This window comes from Brachionichthys hirsutus, unplaced genomic scaffold (assembly GCF_040956055.1).
Source record: "Brachionichthys hirsutus isolate HB-005 unplaced genomic scaffold, CSIRO-AGI_Bhir_v1 contig_939, whole genome shotgun sequence".
Classification (NCBI taxonomy): Eukaryota; Metazoa; Chordata; class Actinopteri; order Lophiiformes; family Brachionichthyidae; genus Brachionichthys; species Brachionichthys hirsutus.
The window spans coordinates 107,850-122,032 of NW_027180321.1; the positions used below are offsets into that span (position 1 = coordinate 107,850).

General features: G+C 40.3%; 1 protein-coding gene across 1 annotated transcript; it reads right to left on the bottom strand.

The window, feature by feature from the left end:
* Positions 1-6,364: 6,364 nt before the first annotated feature.
* Positions 6,365-14,183, bottom strand: LOC137912700 (CD44 antigen-like). Its single transcript, XM_068756834.1, has 8 exons — positions 14,117-14,183; positions 8,914-9,079; positions 8,595-8,737; positions 8,442-8,495; positions 7,527-7,919; positions 7,041-7,103; positions 6,819-6,897; positions 6,365-6,682 (listed from the first exon to the last, which is right to left on the bottom strand). The coding sequence occupies exons 1-8, from the start codon at positions 14,181-14,183 to the stop codon at positions 6,469-6,471; spliced, it is 1,179 nt and encodes a 392-aa protein (XP_068612935.1). The 3' UTR covers positions 6,365-6,468.

Below are 14,183 nucleotides of genomic sequence, written 5' to 3' on the forward strand. Positions count from 1 at the left end.
TGGCAGCACAGATATCCCCTGCTCCTGGGCTCCACAAGCTTTCCCATCCAGTGATGAGAGCCAACGAAAAGAAATTCACATGAACAGAACTACTAATTATTTTTTCATGTAGCTCAGATTACTTTTACGTTTGTCCGTTTTAAATATTTTTTTTGTAACTTGTCTGACTGATATATAATACTAATTCACTTAACTGTGAAATGATAACAGAGGTATACCTTTTTACAGCACAATTGCATCCTTTATAGCACAAAATAAGTCACGGCTTGGGGAGGACAGTTTAGATAAAAGACTTCTAGCAATACATTTAGGTTCTATATTGATGAGGTGAGTGATGAAAGGATTGCATTACTGTACACGGGATGCACCGATATCTTCCAAGTTCCACGTATGTGTACTTAATTACTCCAATTATGACAGCCAATGTTTATATTGCACCTCCACTCTTTACATCCCCAGTCAGTACAGCATGGGCACATAAGCCACCAATACTTATCCTCAGCCCAGTTTTTCCATCTAAGGACTTTCATCGATTGCATTTGCCCAAAATGACCCATCATCTCTGAGGTCCGAGCAAACCGATGAAAGGGTCGGAGGCAAGGAGGACAGCACAGTCACTGAGCTATTCTAAAACACACATTCTATGAAGGAGCACATTTTAACATTTTGTTTTGCACAGCAATGAAAAAGGGACATTTCCCTTTGTGTCACGTGTTGAGTATGTTACAGAGTGTGTGTGTGTGTGTGTGTGTGTGCTGTGGTTAAAAACATGACCAAATCAATTATAGGACCAAACAGGGAGAAAGATCAATCAGCTCAGAGGCCTTTGAACTGCCTCCTTGCCGTTGCACAGTTTCACTTACACTGATGTCCATTAATAACCGAAGGGCACAGCAGTTAACGCCGACCCTTATGACGAAGCCTCGATGCAAACCACTGCCCCGGATAGAACGATTTTACATTGAATTTGAATCCGCCTCAAAATTATTACTGTACAAGCAATCAATAAAAATCAGTTGGCCTTTCTGAAAAAGCACAAAACATACATTTTATAGAGCACAAATATAGAGAGAGCATAAATGCAGCACAAATGTCCACCAGTGTCATTTTCAGTCAGTGAAGTCATGCGCATCATCATTCCACATTGACACTGATTGTATTCCATATTCTGAAACAGCATTGAGGGAGCTGCATACTCAGGCATGTATGTTTACTCTTTCCCGGGGGGGGTAGAAATAGTGCCAATGTAATCCTGATTACTCGCTCACTGGGCCTCTCAACAGCGTAACTGCTGCATGGTCTGACTGAATGGTGACAATTTCCTCCAGACGGTAATTTTATATTCATGGCGACATTCTGGGAAGCACACAAACAAATATCTGCAACAACGTCCCAGATCTTCAACCTGAATTAGAAGTTAACGCACACAGTACTGTAGCTGCCAGAAAACCCTAAAAATCTAGAAAGCGATAGCACTGCACTTGGCTACCAGGTGGAGATTTGGGTCGCACAAACAGAGACACTTCAATGATAGAAAACATTATTGGAGACCTTCAAATATTAAAAAAAAACAAAAAAAACAAATATATTTTAGCCACCAGAGCTCAAGACTGTTTCTACAAATCCTAGATGCTGCAGTTATCTTTCCACATTGGTGCGAAGACGATGCACACGTCACAAGCATTATGCCAGACTGTAGGTCAGCTACCAAGTAATAGCATATATATTCCTCTCTCACACACACAAAGCTTGACTAATGGCTGTCAACCCTTTTTGTAGTCCGTGTGAGGAAGAGGCGAGACGTTTGTGACGAGTGCAGAATTGATTTATTTGCCAGCATTGTTTTGTCCTTTTCTGTGTTGCTTCTCTGAACATGTGCTTAATTGAAATCTTCATTTAGAATGAACGGCAATTAAAGAGCAGAGCAATCTGTGCTGTAGATCCTGCAACAAGCTCTCAGACGTCTTTCGTCACAACACAGAACACACACACACCTTTTTTGAAGATCCTCACACACACACACACTTAAAACTCACTACATTTATAAATGTGAATATAAAGCTGCGGAGTACAACACTGATCCCCGTACACCCCCTCGAGTCTGATCCTTAGACTTCAGGCTCTTCCACACACACACAAAAGTAATAAACTCTCCAGCAAAGAGAAAACACAGAGCGTCATCAGTAAGGGTTCAATGATGAACCACTGCTGCATTCAATCACATGGTTTAAGAAGCATGAATACAAAATATATATATTTGGCACCACTATATTAAAAGCATGATATTTTAAAGTGCCTCCTCGCACTTTTTGTATATAGTGTAGGTAACATATGTCTTTGTTCATTTGCTTTTTTGGGGAAGAGGGTCTCTGAAATGGTATGTAGTAATATAGTTCCATTGCTGTGACATTTTTGTGTAATCCTCTAGAACAAAGTATCATATATGTCCTGAGTAAGATTAGACAAAATGTGTAGGAGAGGAATTTGTGTAATAAATGGATTTGTTTTTTATTTTAGCAGTTATCTAGATCTACTTACCCATCACAAATCAATATATGAATAGTTTTTTTTAATCTAATGTAAGCCTTCTGAGTGTTTGTTCCATGAAGATATAAAGGAGTGTGCATTCATTTCCATTGTACATAAATGAATATATAATTGTTACGTTCAGTGCCGAGGCAGAGTTTTCCAGATATGATGGTGATCCTGAAGCTAAAAAAGGGTTTGCACAAAGATGAGAGCATTAGAGCGAGAGAGGGATGGCGATGTGAAGTTTCTGGTTTTCAAAAAAGGGCCAACGCGCGTTACTTTGATGAGAATAATAGTGTTTAGAAGGTCTCCAATTAGAGAGATGATGCAATGAAATGTCTTACTTATCTGACATGTATGATATAGTGTTGTGAAATGAAATGCAACCTAGTTGTTTCAAACAAAAGAACAAACAGTCATATGAACCATTTAGTCTTAACAGATAATACTCAAGCACCTTGAAGCTGGTGCATTTAAAGCTGCAGCACAGATTCATTGGGACATTGTCCACCTCACACTTACTCATATTTAACCTCTAATGTGCCACCACCATCCCAGAGATATAGAACTCCCCACTTGGTAAACTGCTTTTATTCCACTTTCCTTTTTTCCACCAATTTCTACACATACATTTTGCATGCATAAACTCTCCGGAACTTGCTAAAGTAAAAAAAAATATTATTGTCATCCAATTTATTAGTTAATTGGATGACAGTGTTTCAACACAGAGCCAGTATAACTTCAAGTTTGTCCTTTTTTACTGAAATATGTCTTTCCGAAGAAACTCCCAGGCAACGTTTATAACCCACTTCCTTTCAACAGCGTTCTTTCCTCATCTTACTTTTCTAGGACTTCTCATTGTAAAGCTGTTGTAATTCTGATATTAAGGCAGATTGTATGTGTTGGGGGGGGGGGGGAATACTATTAAAAAATAAAGTATTCTTTTGTGTCTATGATATACATAAATATTTGTTTCTACATATACAAGCGTTGTACCTTTGGTGTACATATACAAATATAACTAATAAAGGTTGATTCATAACTAAATATTGGCTGATGGTCTGTCTTTCAAGAGTATTGAATACATTTTAGACATGAACACAAAGATAGAAATACATTTCCCTTTTCATGTCAGAGTAATTATGAGTCTCATGTTTACTGATGTATTAGTCTAAAAGCATTGCAAACTGCAAACCATTAAATTATTCAGTGTGAAACACAAGCCATGACAATCGCATGCATCGATTACTATATTTCAAGATTATTGGCTGAAAATCTTCAGCTTACCTTGTCATTTACCCAGAGCCTCTGGGTGAATGACAAGTAAAATGATGCACATACCAAAAAAGATTATATATCTTCCTCAATTCCTTAATTAATTAAAAAAACACCTGTGCACCTCCTACATGGGTTTGCTCAGGCAATGACCACACCAAGAGTGATACAAATGATTTTTTTTTTTTTGCAGGCATCCAACCCTCAAGCAATCCTACCATTAAAATACCCAATTAAAATAAGCATTTCAATTTCCATATAATTAAAACACTTACCACTTAACACAGCAAAAGGCCTAGCCAACGCCCAACGCCCTGGCATCCCATGAAAACTGGCACACTCCCTGCTGACACAGCTGTTTCTGTTTAACCGCATGTGGCCAATCAGCCCCGCCCCGAGGTACAACCCATAACATCAGGAAATGAGGATTGGAAGTGCCAAAATAAAATAAATAAATACACCATTAAATAATTAAATAAAGGTGTAATTAATTAATTAAACGTTTTATTATGTAATTATATATGGAATTCAAAGAATCAATGTGTTATTAAATGTGTCATTAATTAATTAAATCACCAATGATTATATGAAAAAAATATATATATAATTATTTATCTATTTAATTCATAATTTCATGGTCCCATGTTGCAGTGTTTCCTGAATTTATTTTATTTGTCAAACTCGCCCACTTTTTTTAGCAGGCGGGCTCAAGCCTGGCTAACTCAAATCTTGTCTAATCCATTGCTTTGGCCTGAAGTGTTTGGAAACATGGCTGCTACGATGATGGAGGTTCTTCATGCAAGCCGAGAAAGCATTGGAAAAAATGAATATAAGCTATTGAAGAGGTATGCATTTTAGTCATTTATATTCAATGCAGGGGGCGTGCCCCTCCAGGTGACACCGGGAAGGCAGCACCCTCTGTAAGGACGCTGTCAAAAGGGCTGCCTTTATCTCAGTGTTCCCTTCCTGTATGGATGCACTCCCATCATGACTTCAGCGCCATGGAAGTCTCACTTCCTTTTTTAGTTGGGAGTCAATCATTCCCTCCTTCCAGTCGTCACACACACAAAGAGTACTCGAGTGAACAATTTATTCCTGCATGTCTCTTTTCAATACACATTTGTTCATTTTAGTGACTTTTACACATTTTTTCAGCAACATAAATCATTATTATTTTTTTACCTACACTAGAACATTTGCAACTCCTCCTCAAAATGAATCATCTAAGAGCAAAAGCTGGAAAAAACACAATAAAAACACCAGTCAGAAGCAAAGTCTGTCTTCATGTCTAATTCAGCATTACATTGAAAACGAGCTGTCACTCGTAGAATAATATTGATGATGCAATGTATGAAATACCTCACCAATGAGAAGGTCAGTAGAAAAAACTCTGGCACTTTGTGTTCTTGTGTGAATGTACAGAGAAACACAAGCTTCTTTTGTGGCGCCCCTCCCCCGACAGGAGCACACAGACAATGTTGTCGCAGCCTCTTCTTATGAAAGCACCATCACTGTCGCCGTGTGTTTACAGCCCATAATCATAGGTGCCACGTATAGTTGGGTCTGTAAAGCTAAACTGCTGCTTGTCCCGAAAAAGGGTTCAATCTTGCAAACATTCATTATCCCGTTTTCATTTATTCTCAATCAATATGGACACTGTGTATAATGTAACTGCGCATCATCTTTAACATCTCAATTATCCTCAGGATATAACTTCTTGACTTTAAATGTCCAAATCAGCACACGTGTATGGCATTTCAATTGATTTCAATAAGTGCATTAGTTGTGCCTTTTGGAATACCACACATCAATTGATTCAAGGAATAGCCCCTCTACTTTTTTGTAAAAATCGATTCACAAACGTGCCTCGGAGGGTGGTTAAATAACACTCACACATTTTTTTGTTTTCAAAGTATACAAAGCCCCCTTCCTAACAAACAACAAATAAAAGAGCACAGCTATTGCTAATGCGTCTCTAAAAACACGTACTTATACACAGGGAACAAGAAACGGGGAATAACAGCTGCATAAATAAGGAACTGACATCCTTGAAAATGGGACAAACGAAATTCAGTCCACGGACAATGAAATATACACAGGTCCACCCGCCATAAGCAACCGAAGCATGTGGAAAATATTGAGGAAGTTTTTCTGTAATATATCCGGTAAAATACCACCCAAGTCATTGTTGATGTACCTTTATTGATTTTCATCTGGGCAGAAACGCCCTGAAATTTAAAACCACCCATTCCATAAAAGACAGTAAATTAATTGAAATTTGGGTCTTTGCAAATTAGATTCTCACAAATTCCTTTCTTTAAAACCAATTTCCATCCAGACGCATCGCAAAGCAAAGCATGCAAATGAACAGCTGCGACACAGTGCACGCTCACACACACCACCTGCTATGCACCAGCGCTTTCAGCCTGAACAGCTTGGCATATGGCACAAGCAGAATTCTCCACGTGCTTTGTTGGACCTCTCACTTTGTGCCTCAGAAATACACTCTTCCTTGACAAAAAAAGCAGACACGCCCTCGCTCAGTCTCCTTCCAGTGTTGCCACCAATTTTACCCCCATCATTTGGAGCCCCCCCCCCCATCCACCTCCATCCCTCCATCCTTCCTAATCTCACCTACGCTTTACTCTCCACCTCTAAACTCCCTCACGCCAGCTGTTCTTTATCCGGCGACTCTTCCAGCGTGATGACGGTGAACTCCTCTGTGTTGCCGTTCTCTTGGATCTTTTCTTTGTTCATGAGGGTCACCATTTCCTGCTCTCTCTCCTGTGTGTGGGAGCTGGATGCTGATGCTGTTGCCCCATTTCCCTCACCGCCATCTTTGGAAGTGATCATCAGCGTCTGCTTTTTACCGCACCAGCTGCAAGGGCACATTTTTTTTTTTTTTGTCACATCTCAGTTTGAAGCAAAATATGTAAAAACAAATATTATTGACGATCAACTGCTGTCTCAGGAAGTTAACTTTGTAAGTTTAACAGCAAAAAGAACAGTCATACCTTTTTCTTTTGGCAACAGCTGCACACACAAGCAGAATAGCAGCAACTGCCACAATCACGCCGATGACTACCAGCCAGTCTGGAGGGAGAAATAACAAGCCAGCAGGATTGAAGCTGTCAGTCAAAAATAAAAAAGTGTGTGGATCCACATAGAGACTTTTCCTCAATATAATCTCACAATGTGCTCTTCAAGATGTGTGTGAATTGATTTTTGCCACTCACTTGACGAACCACCGCTCTCCTGTTGACCTGGCTCGGGCACTGCAGGACTCGGGACCTGCTCATCACCATTTGGCTGTTGCGGTTTTGGAGCTGCATGTCAGTCAAACATTTGAAGTTGGCTAAAGCTAAATATATATAAAAGAATATCACAATGTGCCTTATTTCAAAGTGTTCTGTTTGTGTTGAATATAGTAACCCAGAGAGAAAACTACTGACACACCTCTTGTCAAAAATGTGCTCCAGAGCTGCGCTCAACACTAGGGGGCGCTATGTGTTATTAATGTTCCTTTAGTGCCCCTCAAACCTGTTGTATCTAATATCACAACGTGTCGTCCTTCATTAAAACTGCTTGCAGTGCTCCTTTTTTTGTCCTGTAAACTCTTTTCTTCATTTCACTGTGTAGAAGGTATCGTATGTGTGTGTGTGTGTGTGTGTGTGTGCGTGTGTAGGCGTGTGTGTGTGTGTGTGTAGGTGTGTTTGTGTGTTTCTTACGTCCCGCCCTGCCATCACGTCCGTTGTCCTCTTTGTCCTTTTCTACTGGAGGTAGTGGATTCTCAGGCTCTCCAAAAGGGACTGTGGGAGAGACCTCCTCTTCCCCTTTAGCGAGAGGTGGGAGCATCCCAGAGCCAGCGGGCTGGTCAACCTCTCCAGGAGAGAAAGTGATCCCTGTGTGGTTCTTGCTGTGTTCAGCCAGGTCCTCTACCAGAGCAGGACCCGCTGTGAAATTCATTGCCTCCTTTGGATCCTGGGTTGGGGAGGCAGTTTTCTCAAGAGCTCCTTCTTCTTCAGGCGCCACAATGGGGTCACTGCCGTCCCAAGGTTCTGGTTTCCTAGAGGTACCCTGGCTTACTGCTGCTGGGGACTGTGTTGAGGACTCATCTGATTGGACAATGGAGAGAGCAACGCAAAGCAGTCACTTTTGATATGTTTCAGAAATATTGTCAGAATCTACTTTGAATATTCGTCTCAGTGCTGCGACATCCCTCCTGGACTGTACATGGTTTCTTACATTTCAGGCTGCCTTATCAAGTCAACATTTATGTCGGAAATAAAAGACGCATGCTCATTATCATGCATGGCTGACAGGGGCTGTATACATATTTAGATTAAAATTAGTCATATAAGAACTGTTCGAGAACGGCCCCTTCATCGAGGAAGAGTCCAACTGAGTCCTGCCTTTACAACAACAACAAAAAAGAGGCTTCATCAGTTGTGAAAAATGTATGAAAGAATTCTGAAATATTAGCTTTGTCTGTTTCATCAACGAGGCCAAATACATAAAGACCCAAATTGGTTTAGAAATGCTGTATGTTTTTGAAAAATGTTATGTATACATAATATGAACTGTATACGACTGTTTAATTTTGAATATATTGTCACAAATGTGCGTATTGTACTAACCTGATTCATCTGGGGATAAGTGGAACTCGTTTTGACAGTCCTCGCCACGTTCAGCTGTCTCATGGGAATCAAAGAAAGTAGATGTAACCAAAATGGAGATGTAAACGGACATAATATTACGGTGTAAAAGCATTATCATGTGGATAAAGTCACCCGATTCATCGTAACAATAGGCATCAAACAATTCTGCAGCATCTTCTTGTGGCTGCTCGATCAGTCCGGTCAGGTTCACGGCACAGTTCTCATGGGGCGTGTGTCTGAGGATGGCTGTGCTCATATTGTTGGTCCAGCCATACCTGAAGGCACAAAGAATATGATGTTTGCATTTTGAGTTTTTAATTTAAATAGTGGACTTTCATAACAATTTCGGGTTGATTGAACACAATCAACCTGAAACTGACACATTTCAGAACTTTGTTTTGTTTTGTTCACGATAATGAATATAGTTCAAATAATTGCTTTGTGTTTTCACCTGCACGTTTCCATTCCAATCAAAAAGGCGTCATTGACTTGTTCTGGACTTGCCATAACAGACTCCAGCTGCAAACACACCTTCTGAGCAATGTCAAAGTTCAGGGAGTGACGCTTTTCTCCCTGCACAAGAAAAACGCCGTCATAGCTGCAGCTGCGCTCGTTCACTGTAGGGACAGAAGGAAAGATGCAGGTTCAGCCGCATCATCAACAGTTGGAAATCTGTGCAGAGTTTGCACGGCTTATGTTTTTAGTGATGAGTCTAAATAATTTCTATAATAATATTTGAAAATGTTATGCAGAGAAAATGACATTTAAACCTGGGCATTTGAGACTGATTTAATTTCCTTATAAAAACATGTTGTTTAACATATCATTGGATTTTATTCCTCTTTTCATATATCTCCTAAAACAAATATATATTTACAAATATTTACAATAAACAAGTAGTTAGATAGAGAATAGGTTCTCGACATGACACCAACCGCCATCTCCGTTTTCATCCCAAACCCTGACACCTTCCTCACGTCTTTGCTGACGCTGTGGTTCAGACTGAAAAGGCTGAACATAGGAGCTGATCGCTGCTATAGATTGCTGCTATAGACCGCTACGATACTCCACAACAGCGGTGAGCTGGGTGGTGCAACCATAACTTCACACCCAGGACGCCTTGTGACGTAAACAGCATCAGCGCACCCCAAACAAAATGGATTTTACAGCTTATAAGAAATACTTATATATTTTTGTCTATGTATTTACGTAGTAGAGGTATATTCTTGTATTTTTAGGCTGATTAGTAAAAACCAGTCAGGGGTCCATTTAAATGCACATATCGTTTGATCGGGATCATCACCAAAATGTTTCTTGCTATCTTTATACACCAACTATGAAAAGTAAGTGAATCGGAGTTGTTGTGTATTTTTAACTGATTTTTGGATCCGTAAATGGAGTTTCAATGTTAAAATAAAATACAAAATCCTGACCTAATTATGGATCAGATCCACAAGGCATTTTGCATGATAGTGCATATCAGACCCTTTTATCGGTGAATGAATTGAATGCATATTTTACAAGATTAGTTTTTTTTTAAAGCCTCCATTATAAGTAAATTGAAAAATCCAGATTTGTTTTGTACCCAGATGGGTATCCGGATCGCTTTCACAGTTTAATAGGATTTAAGTTCGACCAAGACCCATCTTCAGATTTATTTTTCATCCAGCCGTTTTTCAGTAAAACTGACAAACAAACAAACAAACGAACAAATGCTGTCAAAAACACAACCTCCTTGGCGGAAGTAATAATAAGTGAAAACATACTTGCGAGTTGGATTTTGAGTCAGCGTTTAAATGGGAGTCACGAGTTCACTGGTTTGCTCAAATGAGCTCTCTGTCAGAGAAACACGGATCATGAGACCGGCAGCATTTTCATTTTCCGTGTTTAGCCCCCAGGCCTCGCCGAAGAGATGGTACTACTCCAAACAAAGTGTGCAAACAAGCACGTGTTTAACACTTAGAGAAGAGGGAAGGACCGATCAAAAGAATGTGTTGGGAGAGGCTGTGAAAGATGCCTAATTTTAACTCACAAACAAGACACCACATCTAGAACTAACCATAGGTCACACATAATAATTCCCTGGAACCATATTCCCTTTTCTAGTTTGGGAGGAAGTAAACATGAAAACATACAAGGAGTTGGTGAGAACGTTCTTCCTAAGCTGCAGTCGAGGAACCATGGAATCCTGATTCCTGTCATATCTCACAGTCTTATAATTCAAAGACAGAACAGTGTGCTTAAATATAAGCAAAACTAAACTTCAGTTCTTCATGTCTGAAGCTTCGTTCAGAGTTATTAAACAGAACTTATGGCCATTTGTTGTTGTATTTTAGCGTTTGGTAACAGACTACAGCAGTTAAAAGTGAGTCGGCAAAATGACTGTACAACTCAGCCTGCATTATGAATAGAGACGCATAAATGGCAGAAGAAAAGCAAAGCAATGTCAAAATATTACCATGAGGAGAGACAAGCCAGAATCCAAACACTTATGAGACTAAATGAGAGTCACAAAATTGTTATTTGTTAATTTCTGTCCATGTTTGGTGCGGTTCTTTTGGACAAAACCAATTTTGAAAAGAATATTATAGACATGTCATTCTCCCCTCAGGCCGTTATGAGTAAACAGAGCACTTGCAGCGTGAGCAACTTGCTGTCTTGGCAAGAAGAGTCTCTCTCTCTCTCTCTAACAAACACACACACACACACACACACACACACACACACAGAGAGAGAGAGGTCTGAAAGAACCTTAACACATGCCGCCACATTGCCAACGTGTCCCTGAAAGCAAAGGGACCTGGCCTTGCAAGCCTGCCTGCAGAGATCAAAGTGAGGGCAGCTTACCATCGCTGAGCTGAAAAGGGGTTTGACATGAATCTGAGGCGTTATCATTAGTATGCAGAGGGAACGGTCATGGGTGTCTTTAAACAGTCAAGAAGGCTAAGGCTCCATTGTCACCTAATAGAGTTGAAACCACGGTGACTGCAGCATCTGGCTTCAACAGAGCAGCTTGCCAAAACTTCCATCTGCTGTAGAAGTAATAGACGAGCGTGGCTCTCCTCTCATGCTTCACTTTCCCGTCAACTCTCTTTTTCCTCATGTTTTCTTTCATTGCGTTCCATTTGTCTATCATATACTGCACCAACCATAAAGAACAAATTACCCGGCGTGCAGCTGTGCACACACACACACAAGGCAGATAACGGCTCAGACACACACCCAAACGTTGTAAACCATAACAGCAAAAGAGCCAGTGAAGCTCAGTATTAATGTCAAAGTTGTTAACATTCTAATTTTTATTGCCTCTCTCAGATGAACCAAACTGAAAATGTTTTTCAATTTCAATGATTCCAAACAATGATCTGGATTGACGAATTTAATTATATCATATTTTTCAAGATACAAATGTAAAGATAAAGAATAATTTAGTACATTTTTTTTTTTATTAATATTTTTGGGTGTTGACCCTTGTATATAAACAGCATGGTGGAGCAGTGGTAGTGGTGTTGCATCACAGCAAGAAGATCCGTGGTTCAATGCTTTTCTGTCTGCATGTTCTCCTTGAGTCTGGGTGGGTTCTGCACAGGATCTCCAGCTTCCTCCCACCTTCAAAAACAAGCACCTTTGGGGAATTTGCCACTCTAAATTGGTGTGAATGGGTGTTTGTGTGGGCCCCTGCAATGACCTGGTGACTTATCCAGGGTGTACCCCTCCTCTTGTCCAAAGTCATGTTATGCTCCAAGTTATGCTCCAGCATAAACCTGTAACTCAGATTCTGATAAGAGGTTGAAGACAAGGTGATTTCTGATTGTCTCGTCTTCAAGAAGATGACTGACTGAATGATCATATATTTCACACTATATTTATGTTAAAGTCCATATTTTAAAACATCATTGACAGCATACCTGAAGCCAGGTATCAAACACCTCACTTGCTTTTTTTTTATAAATCCAAATATGATGAAGCATGTAAGATGACTTTGCAAACCGATGGACAACCGAATCTTTGAATCAAAGTAAACGTATAGATCAAGTGATTTGCTGTTTTGCCTGGAATAAAATCACTTACCGTGCAAAGGAGGGCATGTAACGTAGGAGTACTCAGAGTCTGCACTGGGACATACTTTGTCTTGGTCAGAACCCAGTCCCAAGTCCACAGGGCCTCTAAGCCCCCCCTCCCCTCACCTTTAAAAGCAATGCAGGTCCATAGAAAAGACTACCTGCTAGAATCACACTCAAACTGCCCTGCTGCTTAAATGAGAAACTCAAAAGTTAGGAGAGAACTGAGAGTTTTCAGTGTCGCGAAAAGCGTTTCATTCGATCATCAGATCATCACATAATTTGCCTTAGAGACATGAAATTGACAACTTATGACGTTTGGAAGGAATTACAGACAATACTTTCTTTGTAGTCCCATGAGCAGCTGGATTTATGATGTGCGGAATGAAATTTGAAATGTCTTGATTGTATTTTGTTTTTGGCAACATACAGAAGAATAGAGTTTAAAGATGCAACAGAAGAAATGTTATTAATGTAATGTACGTGTTTATGACTGGATTGGAGATGCCAGCTACAAATCACCAAGATATTTTATGTGGAAATAGATGCCATTGGTGGACCATCATGAATCCACTCTTTGTCGATCACGTGTCCAGCTCAATAATGAGCTTCAGCCAGCAAACAGCCGCAAGTCCAAATTTATCTGGACAATATCTGGCCCAAGGGCGGCTATAAGCACCATGGGGTACTCAAATTAGTTTGAATGCTCTAATACAGAGACAGATGTGCAAACGCATACAGACTCAAAAGTCCCCAGCACAGCAAGGCGCCAAACACATATTGAACCAATGGATAGGTTCCACCCTCTTCCCTCCTTCATGAAGCATGAATTGAAGATATCTGTGAAATCTCAAACTTGCCTTTAAGCACTACTCAAATCTAAGGCTCAATGATGATTGTACTTTGGTGTAGAGCCAGAAGAAGCCCCTGTGAACAACCACTTCACCACCTCCTCAAGAAGAGAGCCAAATAATGAGCCCAGACCTGTTAGAGCCAGTGCCAAGTTCACCTTAGCAAGAAAAAAAAAACATTCAAAATCTCTCGCAGAAAGGGCACAAAAGGGACAAAGAAAATAGGGGAAAACAGTGCGAGGGGAATGCTCGAGGTAATTCTGACCATGCTGTGTGTCAGAGAATCGAGTTTTAAGCATGGTAAAATAGACAAATATATATATGTATACTTTTTCTCGCTCTAATTTTGCTTTAAAAAGAAGGATTACACAGATCCTTAAAAAGCCCCATTAAATCAGGTACTTTTCCCAGCATGAATGTGTGTGAGACGGTGAAAGAGCAAGACTGCCTGTCTCCTTTGTGTCTACCAGGAGTCTCAGCCTGCCAGACATGAGCCCGTCTGCGCTGGTGTAGCACGCACTCAGCCGGCATCCACTCATCCATTACACAGCAGACCACAGCCTCGTTCATTCACTTCCACGTCTATACACAAACACGTATTTAAATTTAAATCAGGGGAAAAAAGGGGAAAAAAGAATCCAGTCCGACAATAAAATCTGAAGAGAAAGAGAAGCTGTCTGGTAACTTTGTCACGCAGAATAAGGTAAAGAATTAGAAATCCCCAAACAAAGAACCCTCTCACCTTGAAGCTGTTCTGACCCGGAGGAGGCCAGTAATCCAAATATGACCCCCAAGAGAAGGGTCCACAT